The 26,122-nt window shown below is 45.6% G+C and overlaps 1 protein-coding gene and 1 non-coding gene across 3 annotated transcripts; one reads left to right on the top strand and one right to left on the bottom strand.

Annotated features, from left to right (window-relative positions):
• Positions 1–3,350: 3,350 nt before the first annotated feature.
• On the bottom strand, positions 3,351–8,928 carry Hjv (hemojuvelin BMP co-receptor). Of its 2 annotated transcripts, XM_041638091.1 has the most exons (4): positions 8,788–8,928; positions 7,474–7,656; positions 6,532–7,076; positions 3,351–6,007 (listed from the first exon to the last, which is right to left on the bottom strand). In XM_041638091.1, exons 2-4 carry the CDS (start codon positions 7,568–7,570, stop codon positions 5,384–5,386), a joined length of 1,266 nt encoding a protein of 421 aa, XP_041494025.1. In that variant the 5' UTR covers positions 7,571–7,656; positions 8,788–8,928; the 3' UTR covers positions 3,351–5,383. The 2 variants fall into 2 exon arrangements, with proteins under 2 accessions (XP_041494025.1, XP_041494026.1); XM_041638092.1 differs by lacking the exon at positions 7,474–7,656.
• A 16,392-nt stretch (positions 8,929–25,320) lies between these two features.
• Positions 25,321–25,392, top strand: Trnae-cuc. The gene has a single exon. It is a non-coding gene; the product is annotated as a tRNA-Glu (tRNA).
• Positions 25,393–26,122: the final 730 nt, after the last annotated feature.

The following is a 26,122-nucleotide window of genomic DNA, read 5'->3' as shown; positions in this document are numbered from 1 at the left end:
CTAGCATCCACGAGGCACCACATAAACATTTGTAACTTCAGCTCCAGGGGATCCGATGTCCTCTTCTGACCTCTGAGGGCACCAGGCATGCACACAGTGCACAGACATACATAAAGTAAAAATAAATAAATAAATCTAAAAACCAAAAGACTGGGTAGGGAGTACATTCAGACCTCCCCGAGGACAGTGCCATCCCTAATGGCCACATCAGGAGACTCATCATTGCCTGTAACTCCGGTCCAGGGAGAGCCAACCAACCCTGCCCTCACATGCACAGAGACACTCATGTGCAGAGTTAGAAGTGATGGAAATGAATCTTTCAAAGGCTGACGAAGCTCAGCGAGGTTTCTGCTGCTGATACACACTGTGACCGAAAACAACTTAGGAAGGAAAGGGTCTGTTTCAGTTTACAACCCCAGGTCCCACTCTGCCATGGAAGGAAGTCGGAGCAGAAACTCAGGGAGAAGCCTGGAAGCCGGAGCTGATGCCATGAATAGTTTGTTCAGGAGCACAGCCCAGGGGTGGCACCCCCACATTAATCATTAATCAAGACAACGTCCTACAGGCGTGGGTACAGGCTATCTGTTGGAGGCATTTTCTCAACTGAAGAGCCTTATCCCAGATAACTCTAGCTTGTGCTAAGTTGACAAAACAAACAAACAAACAAAAATAAAACAGGACACTAGGCAGACACTGGGCGTGTACGGGTTGAATCCCAGCACTCCGACAGTAGAGATAGAAGGATCTCTTGTGAGTTTAAGGCCAGCCTGGTCTACAGAGCAAGACCCTGTCTCAAGACAAAACAAAACAAAAAAGCTGGATATGAAAAATAAAAAGAGTAGGCGGGGGACTTCGAGATGGCTCAGTAAAGGCACTTGACACCAAGCGTGATAGCCTCAGTTTGGCCCCACATCATGGAAGGACAGAATGGACTCCAAAGTGTTCTCTGACCTCTACATGTGGGCTATGACATATGCTTGACACACGTGGCCTTCCCATTAAATAGATAAAAATTTATTCTAAAAGCTGAATTTGGTGCAGTATGTAACCATGTCCTGGGGAGACAGAGACAGGTGGATCCCCCTGGGGCTTGCTGGCTAGCCAGCCTTGCACTCGGTGAGCTTTAGGCCCGCAGGAGATCCTCTCCTGTCTCAAAACTAAAGCAAAGACAAAACAAAACAGGAGGGACAGCTCCTGGGAAAAGAGCACCAGAGTCAACCCTCAGCCTACGAATACATCCTTTCCCACTGCCAAAATTGAATTTTTTTTTTTTTTTACAAAGTTGATGTACCATTTTATATTCCTACCACATCTGGAGCATTCCATATCTTGACAATATTTAGAGTGGTCAGACTTTTATTAAATTTTTAATTTGTGGTGATTTTTGTCATGATACAGCCCTGGCTGACCTGGAACTCCCAATGTAGACCAGACAGGCGTCAAAGCCCAAGAGCTCTGCCTGTCTCTTCTTCCTGTTTGCTGGGGTTGAGGTTGTGGCCCCCAAACTTCCTTTTCACTGTCCTCGCGGGTGGAGGCCGAAGGCTGTTGTAGGCAGCTTTCCCACCGGGTTCTCACCTTGTTTTATTTTTAACTTAATTTTTAAAGATTTTTTAAAGCTTTATTTTATATTATGGGTATTTTGCCCGCATACGCGACTGTGCACCATTTGCGTGCAGCGCCCCCAGAGGCCAAAGGAAGCACAGGCTCCTTTGAAACTGGAATTGAAGTTACAGTTGTTAGCATCCACGTGGGCGCTGGAGATGGAGCTGAGTGCCCTGCAAGAGCAGCAAGTGCTCTTAACTGCTGAGCTGTCTCTCTAGCTCGACCCTCCACCTTCTTAGTTATCGCGAGTATGGAGTTATGCACACTAGTGCACACATCTGGTAGGTTCCAGATGTGGACATGAAGAGGACGGTTTTGTGGAGTTGGTCTTCTCCTTCCACCTTTGCATAATTCAGGAGCAATCGTCAGTCTGTTCTTATAGGCAATCAGCGGTCATCTTCGGGAGTTCAGCTGCTCCCCTTTGCAAAAGATCATCCCACTTGGGTTTTCGATGGTTTACACACACCCCTCCCCACCTGCCATGATCCCCTTCGTAGGGGAGCTGAGTAAGACAGGAGAGAATCTCTTGTCAGAATATCCAGATGCCACCTGACAACTGTACACTTGGACGGGGTGGGGCTAGTGCAGGGCTTCTCAACCTATGGGTCACGACCCCCTTTGGGGTCTCATATCAGATATTTACATTATGATTCATAGCAGTAGCAAAATCACAGTTATGGAGCAGCAACAAAAATAATTTAATGGCTGGGGGTCACTACAACATGAGGAACTGTATTAAAGGGTCTCGGCGTGAGGAAGGCTGAGAATCAGTGGGTTAGAGTGTACAGAGGCCAGGTGAGACTAGCAGAGTGGAGGCTCCATCCTTCTATGTGGCTCTGGGAAAGCCCTTACCCCTGCTGGGTAAGGCTTTCCAGGTAGAGCAGGTAGGGGAGGAGTGTCTGAACCCCTGTATGCTCATCCTCCTAGTTACCTATATTTTGTAAGGACATCCAAAAGATTCACGGGGCTGGAGAGATGGCTCAGTGGTTGGGAGCATTGCCTGTTCTTCCAAAGGTCCTGAGTTCGGTTCCTGGCAACCACATGGTGGCTCACAACCATCTGTGGTGAGTTCTGGTGCCCTCTTCTGGCCTGCAGACGTACACGCAGACAGAGTATTGTATCCATAATGAATAAATAAATATTTAAAAAAAAACAAAAAACAAAAGATTCACTGGTTCCCCAGAGTGAACTCTGGCAGAGTCATGCCTTGGTTTGTTTGTCACTGGGACCTTAGGTGAAAGGGATAGCTTGTGCTTCATGTCCCCTGGGAAGGGATTTTAGTGGCACAGCCTTACTCAGCATGTTCACACATGGGCCTAGTGAACACCTCACTGCCCCCCTCCCAACCTTAGTTCTTAAGACTGGGTGCCTCACAAAACCTGAAAGGCACTCACTCATTCTGCTAGCTGGTTGACCAGTAAGCCCCAGGGATCTGCCTGTCTCAGTCCCCTAGGTTGGAGTTACGGACATGCATCACTGTGCCCAACTTTTAGGCGGGTACTGAGGACCCGAGTTCAGTTCCTTGAGCTTATGCAACAAGCACTTTGCCCACCGAGTCGTCGCCCCAGCCTTTGCTCTGAGCTGGGCGCGGTGATCCACGTCTGTCTGTGTGTGGAGTGATAGGCATAGATAGAAGAATACTGTCTTTCTTAGAGAGTTATGCAAACAAACACCTTGACTTAGTTTATTTATTTATTTATTTATTTTGGTTTTTCGAGACAGGGTTTCTCTGTGGTTTTGGAGCCTGTCCTGGAACTAGCTCTTGTAGACCAGGCTGGTCTCGAACTCACAGAGATCCGCCTGCCTCTGCCTCCCGAGTGCTGGGATTAAAGGTGTGCGCCACCACCACCGGGCTACTTAGTTTAGTTTTGAGAAGCAGGGTGGCGATAGGATTCTGCTCCTATTTCAGGCTGGCCTTGAACTTCACATCTAACTAAGGATGACCTTGAACTCCTGATCCTTTTGCTTCTACTTTCTGAGTGCTGGGATTACTGGAGTGTGCTACTACGGCTAGCTGAAAGAATTGTTGTTGTAGTTGTTGTTATTATTATTATTTTGCAGTACTAGTGATCAAGTCCAGGACCCCTGTACATGCTGCTTCAATGCTCTACCACTGAGTTACATGCCTAGTCCTTGGTGCATAAATATGTATTTTTAAGGACTTAAAACTATATGTGTGTGTGTGTGTGTGTGTGTGTATGAATTTATGTGCACTATTGAGTTCAGGTGTCGGAGGAGGCCTGACGGTATGTCACATCCCCTGGAACTAGAGTTGTGGACCACTGGTTAGCATCGTGGGTGCTGGGAACAGAACCTGAGTTCTCTGCAAGAAAGTGCTCTTAACCGTCGAGCCATCTCTCCAGCTTCACGCATTTTAATGTGTTTATAACTTTGTTATACAGATGTTTAAGTGTTGATAACATTGCCTGGCAAATTTTAAGTTCTAAATAAATGTTCGTGACCAGTTTGAACTCCTCAGCCCCACTCCCATGGTGTTTTGTAATTCCTCTTGCCTACCTGAACCTTCTATCTCATGACTCCATACTTGGCATCTGAGTCCCACTAGTTGCTCACTAGCCATGACTCTGGGGATAATTCCCTTGGTTCTCTTTCTTGGAAGATGATACACACTTCACAGTGCCATCTCCGCGTCATTCCTCACTTCTCATTACTCTGCTCCTCAACCACCTTCTCCCCACGTGAACCCAAAGGCCATAGAATTTAGTGAAGAACTACGTACACACTCCAAGACATAGGTGAACTCTAACTCCAGCACTTGAGGAGTAGAGACTTTTGGATCAGCAGTTCAAGGCCAGTCTCGGCTACGTGAGGCTCCATCGAAAATAAAAACAATGATAATAATAAATAATAGTAATACTCATGATTCCTTCCTGTGAACCAGTTTTGCCTAATAGTCTGTGGATTCCAAAAGGGCAGATACATGCTGAAAACTCCGGGCCCTCTTTCAGTGGAGTGAACACATTGCTTCAACTCCATGTCACACATCTGGAAAGGGGTTCAACACAGGTGGCAGAGCACAGTGCGGAGAATTCATAGCTTTAATAACAGACTAGTGAGGGCTGGGGATGCCAGTTTCTGTATTGGTTCTAGTCTCCAAAAGCTGACTTCCTTTGTCTGAGAGCTAGACAATGCCCGCTTCATTTCTGAACCCAAAAGTTTTCCCTCATTATTTTCTCCTCGTTCGACTTTTTTTTTTTTTTTTTTTTTTTGAGACAGGGTTTCTCTGTGGCTTTGAAGCCTGTCCTGGAACTCGCTCTGTAGACCAGGCTGGTCTCGAACTCACAGAGTTCGCCTACCTCTGCCTCCCGAGTGCTGGGATTAAAGGCGTGCGCCACCATCGCCCGGCATCGACTTTCTTATAGATAATCACGTCTTCCTTTTTTTTAGCTCTTGCCCTTCCAACATCTCAGCACTTTAATGTTTTGCTGGTCATTAGCACTCTCACAACCCCTAGGCATGTAGGAGTGATGTCAGTCAGGTGTGTGTGGAGTGGAATAATAGGTCCACCACAAACGGGACTGGGGAAATTAATTCACAGTGAAGAGCCCCTCCCAACGTTTGCAATGCAAAGCTCTGGTTCAGAATCATTACTCTGGGATTATTTGAGTCCTGGGCTGCAGCCTCATCTGATTCTGGGTGAATGTCATTGTCTTCTGTAGCTCCCTGTCCTCACTGTTTTCTTTGGCGCATCTTCGTGTTTTGTCACACCAACCTCTACCCTCAAATCGTTTCCAAACTAGTCACGGGGTTGCTGGCCTACTTACAGAATGCAAAGCCACAGAACAAAGAGGCCTGAAAGAAGCGGTACAAGGACGGTTGCTGGGACGAGAGGAGGCCCCGCATCTGAGGGGAAAAGGTGCAATTTCTCTAAATCCGCCAAGAAGACTCGGGCATCGTCCAGAGCTGTCTGGGCTGCCACAGTAAAGTTGGGGTCACCAGAGACTGAAACATCAAAGACACAGGATTGGAAGTAGGCATCCTCAACGGGAAGCCCTTCCTTACACAGTCTTCTGGCAGTATCTACGGCTATAGCCCCGCGGCGATTGCGCTCTGAGCGAGAGAGTCGCTGACTCGGAGGGCACCCGCCAACACACAGCTGAAGGTCCTGCTCAGCCGAGAAGGCCCGTGCCACGTCCTCGGCTACCCTGATGGAGAAGGAGAGCTGGCCAGCTGTCTGTCGAATGATTATAGTTGTCCCGATGTAGGCGGCTCGGATCTCCACATGGCTCCCAGGGTTAGCAGTTTGAACGGACAAGCTCGAACCCCCAGGTCGGTCGCCGCCATTGATAGAACCATCTTCAAAAGCAGCAGGAAGATTATCCACCTCGGCCTGGTAGACTTTCTGGTCAATGCATTCCTGCATGTTCTTAAATATGATGGTGATCTGTTCAGGCAAAGAGGAAAATAGTTTATTAGGGCTCAGCGCATCCTCCCCATAGTCAAGCAGCGTATGTTGTCAGGGATCTGACTCCAGCAGACACAAGTTGTCTTCACGGTCCTCAGTTCTTGATCCCATTCCCCACTGCCTTCCAATAGTATCCAATCCCTATTTAACCTCCCCCATTTTTCTGTCTCAGTCTCAGCAACTCCCCCCCAAAATAAAGTGTCCCTTCTGACTCCTCAGCTCTGCTAGCCCTGGCTGCCACCCCAGCTTCTTCTTCAGTGTTACCTGCTTCTGAATAAAATTCCTATCCAGAGGAACTGATTTAGAAAAGCAAATGTTTGGATAGGAGGAAACCATTCAGGGTGTGTGTGTGTGTGTGTGTGTGTGTGTGTGTGTGTGTGTGTGTGGCGGGGGGGGGGGGGTTGGGGAAGATGAGGAACCAGGAGCTGGGTGGCTGAGGAAGAGTGAGAACGAGGAGTGGAGTAACGGGTGGACCCGCGAGGGAGGAAAACTGAATCCCTGACCTTCCTGGTGGTGGTAGCGTTGGCCCCTGACGCCACAGGGGAACTGGTGGCCTGGACAAAAAGGAAGTCGTTATCCAGCAGGGGCCAAGCTCCTTGGACACGGCACGTGTGAAAGTGGTGGTGGAAGCTGCGCACATGGGGATCCCCGAAGGAGGCGCAATGCAAGAAGCCCGGGGCCCGACCGTGCAGCCGGAAAAACCGGGCCTCGTAGTCACAGGGGTCCGGGGCCGGAGGCACAGGGCCGGCTCCGGGAAGGGCGGGGCCCCGGACCGGGGGCGGGGCCGTGGGGCCCTGGCGGGAACAGTTGTGCTGGATCATTAGGTCCTCGATGCCGTGCACAGCAGAGTGGAAGGCAAGGTCCCCGCGGCAGGTGCGGGCTGTACGCCGAGTGCAGAGTGCATAGGAGCGCAGGGCACGACACAAGCCACCTGACACCCCACCACGGCCGCCTCCGCGCGGCGTGCCCGGTGAGCCCCCTTCCCGAAGGTTCAGAGTGGACGATACGTATTCGGCATTGCAGCGGAGGATCTTGCACTGGGAGTGAGCTGAGGACAGAAGGAAAAGAAAGTGAGACGGTGCCCAGACGCAGGTCCTAGCCAAGTCCAGTACACGCCTGTCAAAGGGCATCCTCCATCCCAGCCATTGCTACCACTCAGCGGGGCTCTTTCCCAGCCCCAACCTTCAGCAACCCTACTCCTCGCCTCCTTCCCTCTTTTTCTCTACTAAAAACCGTGTAAGCCAGTCAGACTTCTTTTCCCTAGAGCTTAGGGATCTGTGTCCCTCTGCCAGTTAAGTGGGAAACAAGACAGGCCTCTTTCAGAGCTGGCGAGGGTCTAGGACTCAGCACCCACTTCCCTTCCCTCATATGTGCTCACATGCGCACCACCACCCGGCACAGTCTAAACCCTAGATGTGCCCAACCTTTCCCCGGCCCTTCCTTACCCTGTCCACAGAGGAGCAGCAGTAGAGTGAGGGTGCTTAGAGTTGGGGGACCGCCGTGGGGGAACCAGGGACTAGGGGCCTGGCCGCGATCCCCCATACCTATCCAGCCAGATTCCCCCAGGCGCCGGTTCTTTCCAGCTGATGAACCTCCTACCTAGTGAATGTCGACAGGCTGTTCTGTGACTGGAAAAAGAAACGTGACTGGGTGTGGGGACAGAGAAGGGCCTGAAGACGGGTCAAGATGATGAGGAGCGAATTTGGGGAGATCAAGGCAAGAATTATACAGACTGAAGCTTGGAAAGTGGGAGGCTTCCAGATGGTGAGTGTGGCTGGCGAGCCCCTGTGCCGTTCCTGTGGCCACCTTCAGGTCCCTTGTGCAATACCCCTAGGCAGGGGGTGAGGGGAGTGGAGGGAAGGTTGAATGACCTCAGTGGGCAGAGTCCACCGTATTGCCCCATCCTGACTACCAAATAGTAGATGTGTCAAAAATGGAGGGATTTCTGGGGAAAGTGAGGCCCTGATGGTCTCAGTGGGTTCCCCAGAAGTCCTGGGGTCTGACAATGCTCTAAAAACATATCTCTTGCTTGTCACTCCCAACCATGAGAGGCCTGCCACCCGCCAACCACCACCCATTTCTTTTTCTTCATTGTGTTAGAAGGGCACAAAGGGCAATCATCGGAGACGAGTGCCTTTTAGAACGTCACTTTACTGTGAAAGAGGAGCCAATCTCTTAGCTGCTCCAGAGGGCTGACATTATGATCCCACTGTCTCGGGTTAGGATACAAACCAAGCATTCAAATTAATACTTGTTTTTGCCTGGCTGACAGTTTGTGTGCGTTTTTCCAGACCTGAAGAGTAACTCTTTCTATTATCCTCACCCCCATTTACAAATCCAGAAGTTCCTAGTCTTTGAGGGAACAGATATAGAGGAGAGTCTGTCTCCCTTTCTCCTGCCGAAACCCCCTCTTTGGAGTAAGTCTATGAATTGGGACAGAGTCCTGTGGGAGGTCTGAGAGGCTGAGGTAGGGGCTGGGAGTGTAACTCAGTGGTAGGGCCTGGGTTCGGTCCTCGGCATTATCCCCAAAAGTCTTAGTGTACTAAAGTGCAGAGGAAAGTTAAGAGGGCCGGAAAGAGGCACCATGAAACTTCACGTAGACATGACTTGGAAACCAAAACAATGAGGCCGGAGAAGTGGAGACTGGGGGACTTGGTAAGGAGAAATCTTAGTTTTCAGAACAGATGTCTGTAATTTTATGAAATTCTAGCCTCAGCCCAAACGCTTATCAAAGCAATTGCAATATCATCTGAACTTACTGTTTCCCGAGGTCAAACATTATTCTGATACCCGGTTCGCCAGCCATAGTTGCCTATTCTGTTGTTCTGCTCCAGCCAGGGGTCCCCAGTCTCTTTCTCCATGTCTCTCCCAGTTCCCCAGACTAGCTGCAATCTCACCGAGGTCAGAGAGCCAGAGAAGGTTTGGTGTAGGGGGAGGGGGAAGGGAGAGTATATGGCTGGCCGAGGACTCGACAGCTGAGAGGAGGAGGGAGGTGGCTACTGAGTTGACAGTTTTAAAAATAGCTAAGTCCAAAATTCCAGGAGCATTGGTGGCAGCAGGGTGTGGGAGTGAAGGCAGTGAGAAGGAAGAACAGGGTGGACGAAATATGGATTGTTGGGTACCAAGTGAGAGAGAGAATAAAGAAACATGATAGCCAAGTCACATATAACTCCAACTTGTATGCTCTACCTTCCCTGCCAATCTGTTCCTCCAGCATTCTCAGTAATGAGCTCCCGGCCTTTAAGAATGGCAGTGGGTTGTTAAATGTCTCTTATTTATTGCCCTCATCCTTACTGTGCTGAGTATCCCATTGAATTTCCACGTATGGGATGTGGAGGTGTCTGGCTTTGAAGATGGACAGCAAACATAATTCTGAGACCCTCCCCCATCTCTTCCAAGCATTTCAGAAGCTGAAAGGCCCAGCTGTTCAGAGAAGAAATCCGAGAGCACAGTTGTTTGGGAGGAGGGTTTATTCAGTCAGTCCGGCTCGGATCTCTGCAGCTGTCTATCCCATCTCCACGTCTCCATGATGCTAGTCTGTGCAACAACTCCTCCTCCCTCCCCTCATCAATACACACAAAATCCGAAGTGTCTAGATTGTGTGTGGGGGGTGTAGGAAGACAATAACAGAGGCAAGGGGAAGAACCAGAGCAGATGTTTTTGAAGACTATCTATGCATGGGGAAGAGGCGTTGGGATTGGGAGAGAAGAGAGTCAAGAATATACTTCTGTAGAAAGATTCTGACTTTCAGAAGATGTTATTAGAACTACGGGATTTATTTGTGTCCTGTTTTTGCACCTGTGGGCATTTCTGGGGTCACCCCCCTCAGTATTTGCCGAGGGAAAGGGCACAGCACTGCTTAATGTGTCACCAAAGCCTCTGGCCCTGTCAGCTCTACACCCAGTTCAGTCTCCAGGCCCAGATACACATCCATATGGCACACAGACATATGTGCAGACAAAATGCCCATAAACATAAAAAGTTAAGTTTAAGAAATTAAATTGCAAAGGTAACTGTGTTCACAGCATTTTGTCTTTAAAAATCCCTAATTTATAATGAAAAAAAAAAACAACCTAGAAGCAATGACTATGTAGTGATGAACACTTCTAGTGTCTTAAGTTGTGATACGTAAGTATGATTTTCCACTATTAGAAATCAGGATTCAGTTGGGTAGTGGTGGCGCACGCCTTTAGTCCCAGCACGCAGGAGGCAGAGGCAGGCAGATCTCTGAGTTCGAGGCCAGCCTGATCTACAGAACCAATTCTAGGGTAGCCAAGGATACACAAAGAAGCCCTATCTCAAAACATCCTCCCCCTGAAAAAAAAAAAAGGAAGGAAGAAAGAAACAAACCAACCAGGATTCCTTGTAGAAATAGCTTATTCCTATTTTGGGCCAGGAGTTATCCAAGATAGGTAGTAAAACTTTAAAATACCATATCAACGTGGGCATGGCAGCACAGGTTTTTATTCCCAGCACTCAGGAAGTAGAAGGAAATGGATGTCTATGGGTTTATATAGACCTCTTGGTCTACATAAGGAGTTCCAGGCTAGCTAAGGCTGCATAATGATATCCTGTTTCAGACCAATCAAGCAAACAAAGAATGTATCAAATGGAATAGAAGGAAGCTAGAATATGGTTGTTGCCATTTACAAAAGATGGAACAAATTAATTATCAGAATGGATACTGAATGTTGTGGAATATTACTTTAACTATGTAAAGGTATGTTGCATTTGTTTATGTTGTATTTGTATACTTATGCAAAAATATGTTGCTGTTTTACCTTGCTTGCCTAAGGCACCTGATTGATCTAATAAAAACTGAACAGCCAATAACTAGGAAGGAGAGGGATAGGCGGGGTTGGTGAGCAGAAAGAGTAAGTAGGAGGAGGAATTTAGGATTGAGAGAAGAAGAGAAAAGAGAATAAGGAAGAAAGAAGGAGGGCCGGGACAGGCATTTGCAAGCCAGTCAGAACAGAGAAGGACATACAGCATGAAAGAAAGGTAAAAAGCCCCAAGGCAAAATGTAGATGAAGAGAAACAGGTTAATTGAAGTTAGAAGAACTAGTGGGACTAGCATAAGGCTGATAATTTGCCAGGCAATGATGGTGCTCATCTTTAATCCCAGCACTCAGGAGGCAGAGGCAGTCATATCTCTGCAAGTTCGAGACCAATCTGGTCTACAGAACGAATTCCAGGACAGCCAGGGCTGTTATACAGAGAAACCCTGTTTTGAAACAACAAACAAACAAAAATAATAAAAAAAATAAGGCTGAGAATGCATAATTAATAATAAGTTTCCATGTCATGTTTTGGGAGCTAGTTGGTGGCCCAAAAGCAAGTCTATTACAGTATGTATTGAATTGAAACACACAAAATATTTTAAACCTAAATTCACAATTATACTTAAAAGTGAAAACTGGTTGGCCATTATCGGAGAAAGCTGTTGTATCACTCCATTTTGAAAACTGTTGGTGAAAGGAAAGCATCAAATAGTTACACTGTTTTTGTTTTAATTTTTTTGGGGGGGTGGTTTCGAGATACGGTTTCTCTGTGGTTTTGGAGTCTGTCCTGGAACTAGCTCTTGTAGACCAGGCTGGCCTCACAGAGATCCGCCTTCCTCTGCCTCCCGAGTGCTGGGATTAAAGGCGTGTGCCACCGCTTGTTGAAAAATTTTTGTTACATTTATTTATATTTATATACTTGTGGGTAAACGGGCATAGTTGTGTGTGCCTCAGCACAGGAGTGGAAGTTTCAGGGCGACTGCAGGGCCTGGCTCTCTGTCCACTTTGTGGGTCCAGGGTACTACTGGAACACCAGCCCTGTTCCTTTTGTTTTTGTTTTTTGTATTTTTAAAGACAAAGTTTCAAAAGTTAGCTTTCAACTCAACCTAGGATGATCTGCCTGCCATGTGCTTCCGTGCCAGTGTGGGCCACCATTCCTACTTTTATCTTGTTTTTCTTATGGAAACCTTATCTTAAAATAATGGGAGATTTCTACACATATTCAATAAATAAATAAAGGTGATACACAGCCTGGAGGCATTCACCTTTAATCCCAATACATGGAAGCTGAAGCATCCCAGGCAGGCCTAGACTACTAAAGACAGAAATAAACTTCTGGCAAATTTAAGTATTTACTATATGTTAAAAATAACTATTTTTGAGATCCTATCTCAAAATTAAGTAAATAAAAAAGATACTATAACACAATTGTAATTCCTGCATTTTATGACCTCTAGTAAGTTAATGTATCTAGGCAACAAGCAACCAAAACTCATCACTAAAGAGAGAAAAATATGTCCTTCTGATTGTAGTGAGGTATACAACTCCACTTTGATTTTCAAAAAAAAAAAAAAAAAGCAAAAGCTGTGTGTGATGGTCTGCTGTTCTTCTATCTGTGTTGCTTTTATTGGTTGATGAATAAAGAAGCTGCTTGGGCCTATGGCAGGGCAGAAGAGAGCAAGGCAGGAATTCCAAGAAGATATAGAGGAGAAAAGAAGGCAGAATCAGGGAGATGCCATGTAGCTGCCGAAGGAGACAGACCCCAGAACCTTAACGGTAAACCACGAGCCTTGTGTTAAAATACAAAATAATAGAAATGGGTTAATTTAAAATACAAAAGTTAGCCAGGAGTACACCTAAGCTATTGGCCAAGCAGTGTTATAATTAATATAGTTTTGTGTGATTATCCCAGGTCTGGGTGGTGGGAAATGAATGAGCAGTCTCTGCCTACAATGGTGTGATGATCAGCAGGAGGCAAGAGGATCAGAAGTTCAAGGCCAGCCTGGGCTACAGGAGAGCCTGTTAGAAACAAACAGCAAATGCTGTGGTCCCAATGCAGCCTGGGTTCAAGTCCTGAGACAGGGAAAGGACATTTATATAAAGAAATGAATTGTTCAACCCCAAGATGAGTTTCAGGCAAGTGCCCACCTCCTGAATAGCTCCAGCCATATTTACTTATACATCAAAGCAAACATGTTTTTCCATATTAACAAACAAGTTTTTCCCATCCTCCAACATTAACCTTTGGCCAAGGCAAATAGGTCAAATATGTTTTCTCCCAACTTTTACATCAAAACATCTTTAAACCAAAAACACTTTATCATTTTGCTAGCTTGGCCAAATATCGAGCCAGATACATTTTGTCTTCACAAAATTAAAAGGTGGTAAACATAGGCACACATTTTCAAGACCAACAACTGCGATCAAAACACATTTACAGAAATAGGGGTGCTCTGCCTCCCCTCCTGTCAGCCCTGAATTAGACCAGCTCCTGAGGTCTGGAGTGACACCTGACATCTCCAGACAAGAAACCTGGGAAGCATCAGCTCCCAAGGAATTTTAGGGGAAAATAGTCAAGAAAAAAATGGGATTTTGAGGGGGCTGGAGAGATGGCTCAGCAGTTAAGAGGACTGGTTGCTTGCCCTGAGTTCAGTTCCCAACAGCCCCATACATGGTGGCTCATAACCATCTGTAAGGAGTTCTGGTGCCCTCTTCTGGCCTGCAGGCATTCATGCAGGCAGAACACTGTATACATAATAAATAAAAAAAATAAATCTTTAAAAAAAAGATCACATTTGTCCCGTGTGTGACTGACAAATTGACACTAAAAACTGCCAAGAGAATCATGATGGAGAAGAGAGCGTGCAGGTCAAACAGTCCCAGCAGTCTTCTGCACTGTCCCCACGTCCGCTGGTCCTTGTTGAGCCAGACTGTCCCTGTGGGCTTTGCCTCATCTGGAGACCCGTTGGACGATCACGTATCCTGGTCTAAAGCTAAGTCCCACAGTTCCCAACAAGCAAACAAAAACATTTCAATCTGATTTTGATCAATCCATGGTCTAGAATCATTTACTAATTTACAGGAATCTTGGGAAACATCATATGGACCTCTGAGATTGCAAAGGTATCCTACGGGACAAACGACCTGGTTCAACAGTAGATTGAAACAAAATTGGAGAAGGAAGCATTAGACTGGAGGGGACATCAAAGGACTGGGGATGGCACTGGCCTAGCATGCCTGGGGCCTGATGTTTGAGCCACTGGAAAAAACAAACAAACAACCAAAAACAAAAACAAAACACACACACACACACACACACACACACACACACAGCAATTGAACAGGTGAAGGTGTTCAAAAAAACTAAAACTTAAATTTGACCTCAACAAATCTCTGTGAAAACAACAGTCAAAGGAAATGCTGAAAAAGAATGTTTGGAGCACAGAAAGATGGATTCAGAAGAAAGAAGGAGCAGTAAACACACAAAGAGATTTCTGGCAAGCCCACATCTTTACTATATTGTTAAAAATAGCTACTTTGGGGCTGGAGAGATGGCTCAGTGGTCAAGAGTGTTGGTTGCTCTTCCAGAGGTCCAAGATCTGATTTTCAGAACTTACGTGGTAATTCACAACTGTCTGTAACCCCGGTCCTAGGAGACCCCACACCCTTCTCTGATCTGAAGCCACTGCATGTTGATGGTACATAGATATACATGCAGGCAGAACACTCATACACATGAAAAGAAAAAAAAAACTTACTTGGTTCAGGCATGGTGTTTCATGCTGAAGTTTCCACTCCTGGAAATTCCATAGAAATATTCTAGAGGCTGAGGAGGGAATAGTGAGTGTTTGAGGCTAGCCTGGGTTACATAGACCCTGTCTTAACCTTCCTCTCCCCAAACCAATCCTAGTTATGGAAATAAAATGAAGAACAACAGAGGACATAGTAAGAATTGTCATTAGAACTCTCTGAGATTCTCCAATTGCTTGTGGTGGAATAATAACCCCCATAGGCTCATCTATTTGAATGCTTAATCATCAACTGGTATACTGTTTGGGAAGGGATAGGAGGTGTGGCACAGTTGTGACTTCGTTGGAGGAAGTGTGTCTCTGGGAAAACCCAAGCCAGGCCCCGAGAGTCTGTCTCCTGCCTATGGGTCAGGATGCAGTACTCGCAGCATCTTCTTGTGCGCACGTCTGCCTGCCGCCTCGCTCCCCACCCTGAAGATGACAGAGGACTCTGAGATGGTAAGCAAGCCCTCAGTTAAACGCTTTCTTTGATGAGTTGCCTCATTCACGGAATCTCTTCACAGTGATAGGATAGTGAGTAAGTCATTGCTTAAGAAGAGTAAGTTCATCACGGCAGAAGTGGCGCGGGCCTTCAATCCCAGCACTTGGGCAGCAGAAGCAGGCTGATCTCTGAGGTTGAGGCCAGCCTGCTCTACAGAATGAGTTCCAGGACAGACGATAAGGCTACACATGAAAACCCTGTCTTGAAAAAAAAAAAGGCCAGTAGTTGGTAGTTCATGATTTTAACCCCAGCACTCAGAAGGCAGAGGCAGATGGCTCTCTGAGTTCAAGGCCAGCCTGGTCTACAAACTTAGTTCCAGGATCAGCTGGGACTACAGAGAAACCTTATCTTGAAAACCAAAGAAGTAGTCCAAATTACTTAATTTTATGTTTTGTTTTTTGTTTGATTTTGAGACAAGGTCTCTGTGTTGCCCTGGCAAACTTCAAACTTGCTGGAATTAAAGGTACGCGCCACCATGTCTAGCTTATTTTTATGCCTTAATGATTATCAAAATAATTAATAGGAAAATGTAGTTTTTTTGATTAAAAGAGGAAATAAAATAAAACAAAACAAAAAGTTTTAAATTAATACAAAATTGGGGAGGTAGTGAAAATGATCGAAATGCGATGTATTAACTTCACAAAGAATTAAATTAAAAAATTAAAATATCAGAAAGAAGAACAAGATAGAAAAGTGAAAACTAAAATTCAAAATATTATCATGGTCTAAAAACAAGGCTTTGGAGGGGGGAAGGAAGTGGAGTCCACTGACTGTGTCCTGGAAATGGTGGAGTTGTCATGAGATACAGTTTACAGGAAAATGCCACAGAACTTACTATGTGTAGACATTGTAAGAATAGTTTTTTTTTTTTTTTTACCACTTTTAACACTGGCTAATGTCTGTTTTTTAATAAGTAAAGCGCTTCAGCGAGGAAAGATTGTGAAATAAATTGAGTGCCGGAGACAAACCTGACCACAGGTCTTTCTGTTTGTTTTTGTTTTTTTTGAGACAGGGTTTCTCTGTGTAACAGCCTGTCCTGGAACTAGCTCTTGTAGACCAGGCTGGCCTCGAACTCCCAGAGATCTGCCTGCCTCTGCCTCCCAAGTGCTGGGATTAAAGGTGTGCACCACCACCACCCGGCTCTGACCACGATTTTTAAGTGGGCTAAAATACTGCTTGGGTGTTTAGGGTGGAGCCACCTTTGAAGGCACGGAATAGAATGTCTCAGTACAAGGTTCACCGGACATTTGAGAAACTTGGCAAGAAGATGTTCTGGGGATATTTGGTTAGTACAAGAGAAGTCCTGAGGGCCTAGGGACAGTAGTCATGAGACATCTTAAAGGTGACCCACCACAGGAGTAACCAGACAACAGAAGTATTTGCCACACTGCTTGGTGTCAGCGCCATGCCCAGTGATCAGAATGTCTTCAAACCTTACACCTGTAAGGCAGAGCTTTGTCTTTGCTCAGATACCCAAGGCTTTGTAACTTTGTTATACATGTGAGAAGTGGAACACCCTGTTCAAACCAGGTTTAGTCGGCCTAGAAGTCAGTACTTTGTATCACTGTGGCTGGTAGGTTCACTAGGGGCTGTGCTTAGGTGACACAGGAAAGGGGCAGACTCAGACCTTGAGTTGGAGAGGACAGAGAAGGCACTCTCTAGGACAGCAGTACTTCCCTGCCCTAATGCTGTGACCCTTTAATACAGCTCCTCACGCTGTGGTGACCCCAACCGTGGATCATTTTGTTGCTTTTCATAACTGTAATTTTGCTACTGTTACAAATTGTAAATATCCGTATTTTCAGATTGTTTTAAGCAACCTCTGTTACAACCCCCAGGTTGAGAACCACTGCTCTAGGGGGCTGGATTAGAACCTCTGGTTAAGAGAAAACCAATCATTAAGCAGCAGAAAGAGAGACTGGGTAGCTAACTTTGAAAGGCCAGAAAAGATTACATTTCTGTGCAGGGCCCTTGAACTACACCCCAGACCCCAGGAGAAGCTAAAGAGCTGAAGCCCCCCCCCTCCCCCCAGCCCCAGGATAAGCTGAAGGCCTCAGGATCCCTATTAGCTAATGGAGAAACGTAAGTTACACAAAGTCGCTGACTACACCCCATTCCCCCACCCATAGTCATACAGAAAATGTTGACCACCCAACTTCCCCTATCAGCTGGGGAATATTTCAAACAGCCCCTGCAGACGTCTGGAAGGCGTAACCAGGGCGCTGTTTCTATCCCTCTAGATACTAACAGCCTATCAGGAACTAACAGCTGAGCTTTACCTAATCTTTAGCCAATTGTGATATAGGATAAGTAATTTTGTATTTTGAGACTGTAACCTTGTGGCTGTTTTGTGGTTTTTGTCTTTATAAACCACTTACAATAGCAGAGGGGGTCCTTCTCCCTCCATCTGCCCTGTCAGACCAGACCCGTGCTAGCTGGTATGTAAACGAAACCTTGTTTTTGCACTCGGAAGTGGAAGTGTGGCTCCACGGGGATCCCCTTCTTGGGGATCCAGGACTCCGGCACAACAACCTTCAGCACATGCGCAGTCAGAGAGCTAAACAGAGTCTTGAGGCCACCCATGGTTTATTTTCCGGAGTCTCTCACTTCTTGCGTAAACAGGAAAGTCCACCTGATGCTTCATTTACTTTGTGTCAAATGATAGAAACAAATCCGAGCGTTCAGGAGGCTGGGGTGGGGGGATCACTATGGATTGGGAACCAGTCTGGGCTATAAGTGACACCCTGTCTCAAAATAAGTAAAAAATTTAAAAAAATATTAAATATAACACATTTAAAATTTAGTAAAATTTTAAAGAAAGGGGGGTGACATGGGAAAAATAAACTTTTTAAAGCTCATTTTGGATGAACCTAGCAGGGGCCTCTTTGTTATAAGGACCTACTTGACAAATTCCCTATATAATAGCTTTTTGATAGCTTGATACTTATATATAAAAAAGCAAATATACATTTATATATTTGGAGAGAACCCACGATTCAATTCCTAGTACCCACATGGTGACTCAGCACAATTCCAAACTCCTGTTTCAGGAGATCTGCCAGTCTCTTCTGACCTCCACAGGTCTCAGGCATGCGTGCATAGAAAGCATTTACATACATAAAATAAATACATCTAGTTTTTAGAAATGAGAACTCCCAAGTGTGGTGGCATACATCTTTAACCCATACTGTGAGTTCCCTGCCTGTCTGGTCTAGGCACTAAGATCTTGTCTCAAAACAAACAAGAAAAGAAACATAGAACTTCCCTTCTTCCCCCTTCTGTTGTAACTATTTAGATACTCAGTTATACTTTTTTTTTCTAAAGCAATCTCCTGCGGTTCAGGTTGACCTCAAATTTCCTGACAAGGCAAGGATCACCTTTGGCCCACACACCCAGCCTTAAGCTATTTTTATTAGCTTAGATTTATTTTTGAATTTTGTTATTACTTGATGTCTTCTATAGGTTAAAAAAAAACAACAATCAAACAGACTTGCCTCGAGTTTATTTATAAAACAGCGCAGATGCTAGTCATCTACAAATAACGTGCGTGATGGGGAGGGGTCCCACCAGTCCATCTGTCTTTCCATTGCCAGAGGCCTTCGCAAGGGCCCTGGCACCTCTGGGAGCCTGAGAAAGGGTACGAGATAAATAAAACATAACTTTTGGGAGATACGGGAGGAGCCTGGCTTATAAGACTTCCAAGGATCACCAGGTTCGAAAACTACATCCCTTCCCAGCATCCCAGGAGGAGGACAGGTTGAACCTCCCCTTCCTCTGAAGGGTTCCTTCAAGTCTGACACTCCTGGCTTCTTCACTGCTTCTCTGTGGGCACAAGGACTTTTATTAGGGATCAAATAAGACCTCACACACGCTAGGCAAGCACTCCACCACTGAACTATATCCCCAGATTATGCTGAAGGGCTCTTGATATATATTTTTAAAGTATTTTCTATTAAAAACAAGGTCTCACTATGTAGCCTTGATTGGCCTGAATCTCTCTCCTTTCAATTTTTCTGACAGTCCTTGAACTCAGAGATCCACCGCCTCTGCCTTCTGAGTGCTGGGATTAAAGGTGTGTCACACCCAACTTAAATAGTTTTAATTAATTGACTATTTATTTATTGTGTGTGTGTGTGTGTGAGAGAGAGAGAGAGAACAAATGTTAGAAGTTGGTTCTCTCTTGCACTACGTGGATCCAGAGGAACAAACACAGGCTGTAAGGCTTGGCCTGACTTGAAAGTATCGTCACCCAACTGAGTCATCCCGCTGGCCCTTGACATATATTTCTATAATGTTGTAGGTAAAATAACCAAGTCAGACTGGCCCCAGGGTTGATAACTAAAGTCTTGGGCTTTTGCTGTTTCCCATCCCCAAGCACTTACTGCTATCAGGTAACAATGCCACTAGGCCTGGGTTTTAGCCACTACTGTTATTTAGTGTCTTCTCTTCTCATTAAATGTTAGATTTTATTTCCTTCCCCGGTCCACCTTAGATCTGGCTTGCATTAATTATCCTAAATGAAACTCGAATCTTGACACAACACAGGAAGTTTCTCAGCTAATCGGCCTAGATGAAGTTGTCAAATATTGGCTAAGCACATAAAAGTAGCGAGAAATATGTAACCGTTAAGGCTAGTGCAATGTTTCCATGGAGACAAAAATCTGCTCAAATTAAGAGTAACAGCTGAACGTAAGAGAAAAGTAATCCAGTGTCCCTGGGATACATGCCCTGCTGGGCCTGAAATAGCGGGGACTGCACAGCAGGAAGCCAGGAAGCTTTGTAGACACACCCCATACCCAGCTACACCAGAGTCTCCGGAGAGGAGACTCAAATTCAAAGACTAAACATCATCTCTGTGGTTGGACCGCTGACCCAAGAGGATTGTGCACACGGGACTAGGTAGGCAGGAAGTACTATGGGTGATTAGGAAAAGGCAAGATTAACGTCCCTGTGCAGGACTATAGGATAGTGCAAACGGGGATGGCAAGCAGATGTTGGATGCTTCTATTTATTGTTATTCTTTAAATATCTATCTTAGTGGGGCATGGTGGTGCCTTTGCCTCCAAGACGAGGAAGGCAAAGGCAGGTAGATTTCTGTGAATTAGTGAGTTCCAAGTCAGTCAGGGCTACACAGTGAGAATCCATCAGAAAGAAAAAAGTTTTTAATTTTATGTGTATGCATGTGCAGAAGAGTAGAAGCCAGAAAATGATAGCAGATCCTCCAGGGATGGGCATTAAAAGTGGCTGTGAGGGCCGGTGGTGAGTGCTGCAGGCTGGACTCAGGTTCTCTCAAAGAACCACTCGGGTGTTAGCCGCTGAGCTGTTTCTTCAACATATTTTAAAACTTTTTTAAAAAAAACTTTTTGATCCCAGTTCTCTCTGTGTAGTCCAGGCTCTCCTCAAACACAAGATCTTGACTTGCCAAATACATGAAGTTATCTGATCTGTGACCCTCCTGTCTAACTTCTTGGTGGCTTTTTTGGGGGGAAATTGTTTTGTTTTGTTTGTGTAGATAGGGCCTCGCTATATAGCCCAGGCTGGCCAAGGACTGATGATGTAGACCAGGCTGGCCTTGGCTCTCCAAGATCTGCCATCCCTCCCCCAGTGTTATGATTAAAGGTGGCTGTCTTGAGGGGTTTTGAAACAGAATGTCGCATAGCTTGGGCTGCCCTTGAGCTCCTGATACTCCTGCCTCCACCTCCCAAGTGCTGGGATTTCAGGCAGGAGTCACCAAGTCCAGCTCTAGGATGAAGCTTTTGAGCTCCAACCTGTTGTGATCCAGCTGCCCTCATTCCCACTGACCCACAGGGGAACTTCTTTGTGGTCTGTAATTCACAAGGATATTTGTGTTCTTTCTGGCCGGTGGGTCTCCACAGAAGGAGCAGAGGTATAAAAGGTTGCTGGGAAAAATAAAGGTTGCTGTTCTTCCACCTGAAAAGAAACCTCCATGTCTCAATCCCGGCGCCCTCCCCCCTGCCAGTCTTGGCTATCCAGGCTGCACTGGCCGCAGCACAACCATTTTATGGGTGAGTAATGTGTTCGTTTATTGCTAGAGGCTGAGGGATTGCTTCCTGAAGTCTAGAATAATACTCTTTCCCTTGGAGAGAGTTTTCTTTTCAAATTCTTTTCAAATTCATGACTTCCGTCTGCTGAGCAAGCACTCGACCACCGGAATCCCATCAGCAGATCCCCTGGGTGCCATTTGATGTCTTCATTTGCTGAAGGCCATTTGGATTGTGTCTACATTTCCAGAGACCTAGAGGTATCTGTATCTAACAGTGCTCCAGGGAGCACCACATACAAATATTTATTTACTTGCTTTTATTTCGTTGGGATTTATTCCTAGGAGTGGAATTACTGAGTCATGTTCTTTATTTGCCCCATGGAGGAGCTGCCAAACTCTCCCACAGCGGCTGCAGCATTTAATACTTTTATCAGTAGCCCCAAGGGGCCAATTGCTTCCCCTCATTAACACTTACTCTTTCCCATTTTTAAATAATTTATAAATTATTAATATTAATAATTGTTAATGTTAATAGTTATTAATAATTTATAGCCATCTACACCTGGTTGGTGTTGCAGTGAACTGAATGAAAATGACCCTCCTGTGTTCATAGGGAGTGGCATTGTTTGAAAGGATTACGACATGTGACGTTAGAGTAGGTATGGCCTTGTTGGAGAAATTGTGTCACTGGGAGTGGGCTTTGAAGTTTCAGAAGCTCAAGCCAGGCCCAGTGGCTCACTCTCCCTTCCTGCTGCCTGCCAATCCAGATGAAGAACTCTTAGCTCCTTCTCCAGCACCATATCTGTCTGCACGCCACCATGCTTCTCACCATGACAATAATGAACTAAACCTCTGAGCTTGTAAGACATCCCCAGGTCAATGTTTTTCTTTGTAAGAGTTTCTGTGGTCATGATGTCTCTTCACAGCAACAGAATGCCAACTAAGCCAGGTGTAAATGCTGTCCTAAATGTGGTTTATTTATAATTATATGTATATAAATATAAGGAGTATGTAATAAAGATGGCAAATTAGCAAGTAATAAGTAATAAAGATGATGAATTTTCTTCCTCAACCTCCTGACTTGAGGCAAAAACTGACTGAGACAATTTTGTCACCCACCATGTGGTCCCCTGCTGATGGATGGGCTCAACAAGTTGGAGGTTGGATTCAAACAAGTCAATCACACAACAGTTCTGGGCCACCCAACCATCCTCTCTGTCTTCAAAGTGACCGGCCCTAAAGTAGGGGAGGAAGACTTCTTTCAGGCCTCGAGAAGAAACTGACTCAAGAAACTGGATTTTTCGGCTTTCCAAGGATCCTCTCTGCTTCACATAGGGTCTTTTCTCTGTGTGCTTTTTCTCAGCTTACTCTTTTCTCTCTCCTCGCCTTGGTTTTATCTTGTCTTTCTTTCTTTCTTTTCTTCCTTCCTTTTTTTTTTTTTTTTTTTTGAGACAGGGTTTTTCTGTGTGACCCTGTCCAGGCTGGCCTCAAACTCACCTGCCTCTGCCTCCCGAGTGCCGGGACTAAAAGCGTGCGACACCACCCGCCCACTGAAATGGTTTTGTTATCACTGAATTTTGATGAAATTCAAACTCCGATGCTTTAAGTTTTCTCTGTTATCATCTCAACAGGAGACCTGTTGAGGGCAGAACTGTGGGCACCCATTTCAGTCTCAGGAAGCACAGCTTATTTCTGTGGTGTTGGCTGGAGCAGAGCCATTATCATTTGAAAGTTTTATGTCTTTCGAGGCTGCCTCTCTCTTGGCACATTCCACGGAAGGAAAGCTATTTGTCTTGCCGAAATACTTTGGATTGTGCGATCGTTTCCTTGAGACCCCAGACTCATTTTCTAACAGGTGGCAAACCCTTTCCTAGGGGCTCCTGTGTTGCCAGAAATCACCAGCAGGTGGCAGGATAGTCGATGAAAAGGCTCTGTTGATCGAACAAGGCAGGCTGATCATTTTGGAAAAACAGCATGCGCTCTTTTTTGTTTGTTGTGTTTATATTTAATTTTTTTCATATAATATATTTTTATAATCTTTACCCTCTGAGGGCTTATTTCTTTCGACTTTCTGATTTCTTGTAAGTGTTGTCTGGCTTCTTGAGGACACTGAACGTGTTCGTTCACTCCAGGTAAGGGTCTGGGGATAAACCAAAGAAACAATTCCACCCAAGTCGATTTTGCTGAGAGTTTGAGTTACTTATCGGAACGCGGGCTTCTTGGGCCTCATTGAAGAGCCCTGCCGGAGTGACGATCGCTGGAGTCGCTGTGCAGTCTGCAGGCAGTTCCACTAAGGGTCTTCTCGCTAGTGAGTATTTACTAAGTCTAGAACCTCCGTGTGTGTGGGGGGGGGTGGGGTGGGGGGGGGCTTGTGAGTTCCTTGGGCCTTCTCTGCAGCAGGAAATGTTGCAATCCAGAGGAAACAGCTGCAGGTGCGGAGAAATATATTTGTTTCCTTTTGCCAGTTCCCTGGGAGTTTTGTCTGATACTCAGTCACCGATATCCAATGAAAACTACCGAAGTCAAGAGCGAGAGACCTGTTAGACTCACCCATGACAGGACAGGATCCTGAGTTTTTGTGACAATAAATGTCCAACATTTGGATACCTACTAAGTCTGGGATGGGAGGAGTTCAATAGACAGATTTCTGAGGGACAAAGGAGTTTATGAAAAGAGGTTTTTAATGCCACGAACCAATAGAGATGCAGCAGCATGTCCTAGCTTCCGAGTTGAGTTCAGGCCTCAGCACCAGACAGACATCATGGCAGGGTCTCTGAAGGGACTCAGCCCAGTGGTCTCTGTCTAATAGCTCTCTGAGGCTAGGGGACGTCGTACTGCAAGAATGGGCGACTGGGGATCCCAGGCAGGAGGCAGGGAACATGGATTTCTTGGGCCTCACTGCAGAGCCTACTAGACAGGGACTCACAGTGTCGCCTGTCATAGGGTGCCTGTCAAAGCAGGAGTGAAGGCTGCTGCAGAAACTGTGCTTGAGCTGAGTCTCGAAGTACAGGGAGGCAGAGAGTGGATGAAGGAAGAGTAATACTTAACATCTTAGCATACTTATTAAAAACAGAGCAAAACAACCAAAGTCATCCAAGTGTAGGGAGGTGCTTTTAAACTGTTGTAGTTGAACAGATGTGTACAGTTAATCACCTCACGGTTAGTACACACACACACACACACACACACACACACGCACACCCCAAAACCAGACAAACAGAAGACAAGGCAGGAGGAGCGGCTTTTGATTGCTTACTTTTTGGATTTTTTTCTCAACTGTTTTAAACTATTTCAGACCTACAGAAAAATGGTTATACCGTTTTATTTGTTGCCGACATTTTGCCCTGTTTGCTTTCTCTCTGTCTCTCTTTCTCCAGCTTCAGTGCAATACCTTGGGGCGGGGGGGGGGGGGGGGGGGGGGGGGATGGATGGATGGATGGATGGATGGATAGGGAACTTTGATGGATGGATGAATGGATGGATAGGGAACTTTGATGGATGGATGAATGGATGGATAGGGAACTTTAAAAGGTTCACTTGGGAATGCTCGCCAGTTTTTTTCCTCTCGACTCTTTCAGATTAAGCTCTTTATTTTTGTTGTTGTTGTGTTTGTTTGTTTTTTTAACTGGGAGACGCTGCAGCGAGTTAAACTGAGGCGCTTCTGTTTATCAACAAGCAGGTGGATTTCCCCAGCCTCGGTAGCACCTGTGATAGGAGCTGCAGCTAGGGCTGCTATCTTGGGGATCAAAAGTTTTAGCGTTTTTCCCTCGATGCTCTTTATATCCTCTAGGTTCTTTTGGCAAAGTCCAGGCTAGTCCAGGCGATTTGACTGTCTAAGGAGGAGCTGTCAGTCTGCAGAAGTTTGTCTTCTTTTTGTTAGTGGGACTGCGATCCTATGTTCGTAATCCTCTCCAGGGTTCAAGAGCCAGGCTGGAGAACGCTTTCGCTGTTTTCTATTTTGAAGAAACGTGTGGGAAAATTGTTTCGGTAAGGACAGGGTCATATACAGAATCTCAAAACTTCAGCTGAACAATGGAAACGTAGAAGCTCACAGTTACTTGGAATCATACAATTTTTTTTTTTTTTAGTTTTTCGAGACAGGGTTTCTCTATAGCTTTGGAGCCTGTCCTGGAACTAGCTCTTGTAGACTAAGCTGGCCTAGAACTCACAGAAATCGGCCTGAGTCATATGACTTTAACGGAAAATCATAGCCAGCTTCCCTGGTGGTCTAGTGGTTAGGATTCGGCGCTCTCACCGCCGCGGCCCGGGTTCGATTCCCGGTCAGGGAAAATGTTTTTTTCTACTCATACAACTAAAAAAGTACAAAATCTCTTGAAACATGAAAATGGAAAGAGAAGTCATATCGGATGGTCTAAAAAAATGTCTAACATTTTCCAGTAGACAAAAGTATTCTTTGGTAAATTCGTCTACTTAATTTTTCAAAATAATATTTTACATAATTTAGGATTCAAATTTGCGAAAACACACAACTGACAACAACCGGACTTCCGTGTTACATGCCCTCCGTGTCTACTGAGGTGATCAGTGCTGTTCTCAACAACAGAGACGCTTTATTTGTGCTATGCACGAATAGAGGCAATCCCCTCTGTGCCTTGTCTCTTCCGCGTGACAATTCTTTTTCCATCCTGGCTGACTTGGGCCTCTATGTAGACCAGGTTGGCCTCCAATTTGCATATCTGCCTCCCAAGGCCACAATGACATTCTGTACTTTTGTAAAGAGAAGAAGACGGTGTATTGTGACTGTTTGACTCGCTAAATAGTGAGCAGATCGGCAACACGTTTCTAAAGAGCTAAGCACAGGTCTCAGCGCAACCGTTTCTGCATTGGTCTAAAGTCTCCCACAAACAACCCACAGTAGAGCCTTTCCTGGATCATTCGATTCCAGAGGCTCCCTTCAAACGGTAAAAGGAACTGATTTTCTTTAAACCTGGAGATCAAGGACCACCACAGTAAGTTTAACAGGACGAATCCTAGAGTTTCAGTTTCTTTCTCTCTTTT

The sequence above is a fragment of the Microtus oregoni genome, unplaced genomic scaffold, assembly GCF_018167655.1.
Source record: "Microtus oregoni isolate MIOR12 unplaced genomic scaffold, Mior012 000054F_ref0000373, whole genome shotgun sequence".
Taxonomy (NCBI): domain Eukaryota; kingdom Metazoa; phylum Chordata; class Mammalia; order Rodentia; family Cricetidae; genus Microtus; species Microtus oregoni.
Note: the sequence above shows the minus strand (reverse complement) of the source record. Positions and strands in the feature narration are given on the sequence as shown.

Bases quoted from the DNA above. Each gene is read 5' to 3' on its own strand.
- Hjv (XM_041638091.1), bottom strand. From the start codon at position 7,570: ATGGGGGATCGCGGCCAGGCCCCTAGTCCCTGGTTCCCCCACGGCGGT. The intron at 7,077-7,473 runs GTAAGGAAGGGC...TTCTGTCCTCAG, and splicing joins GCTGCTCCTCTGTGGACAGG to CTCACTCCCAGTGCAAGATC. The intron at 6,008-6,531 runs GTCAGGGATTCA...TTGCCTGAACAG, and splicing joins ACGCTACCACCACCAGGAAG to ATCACCATCATATTTAAGAA.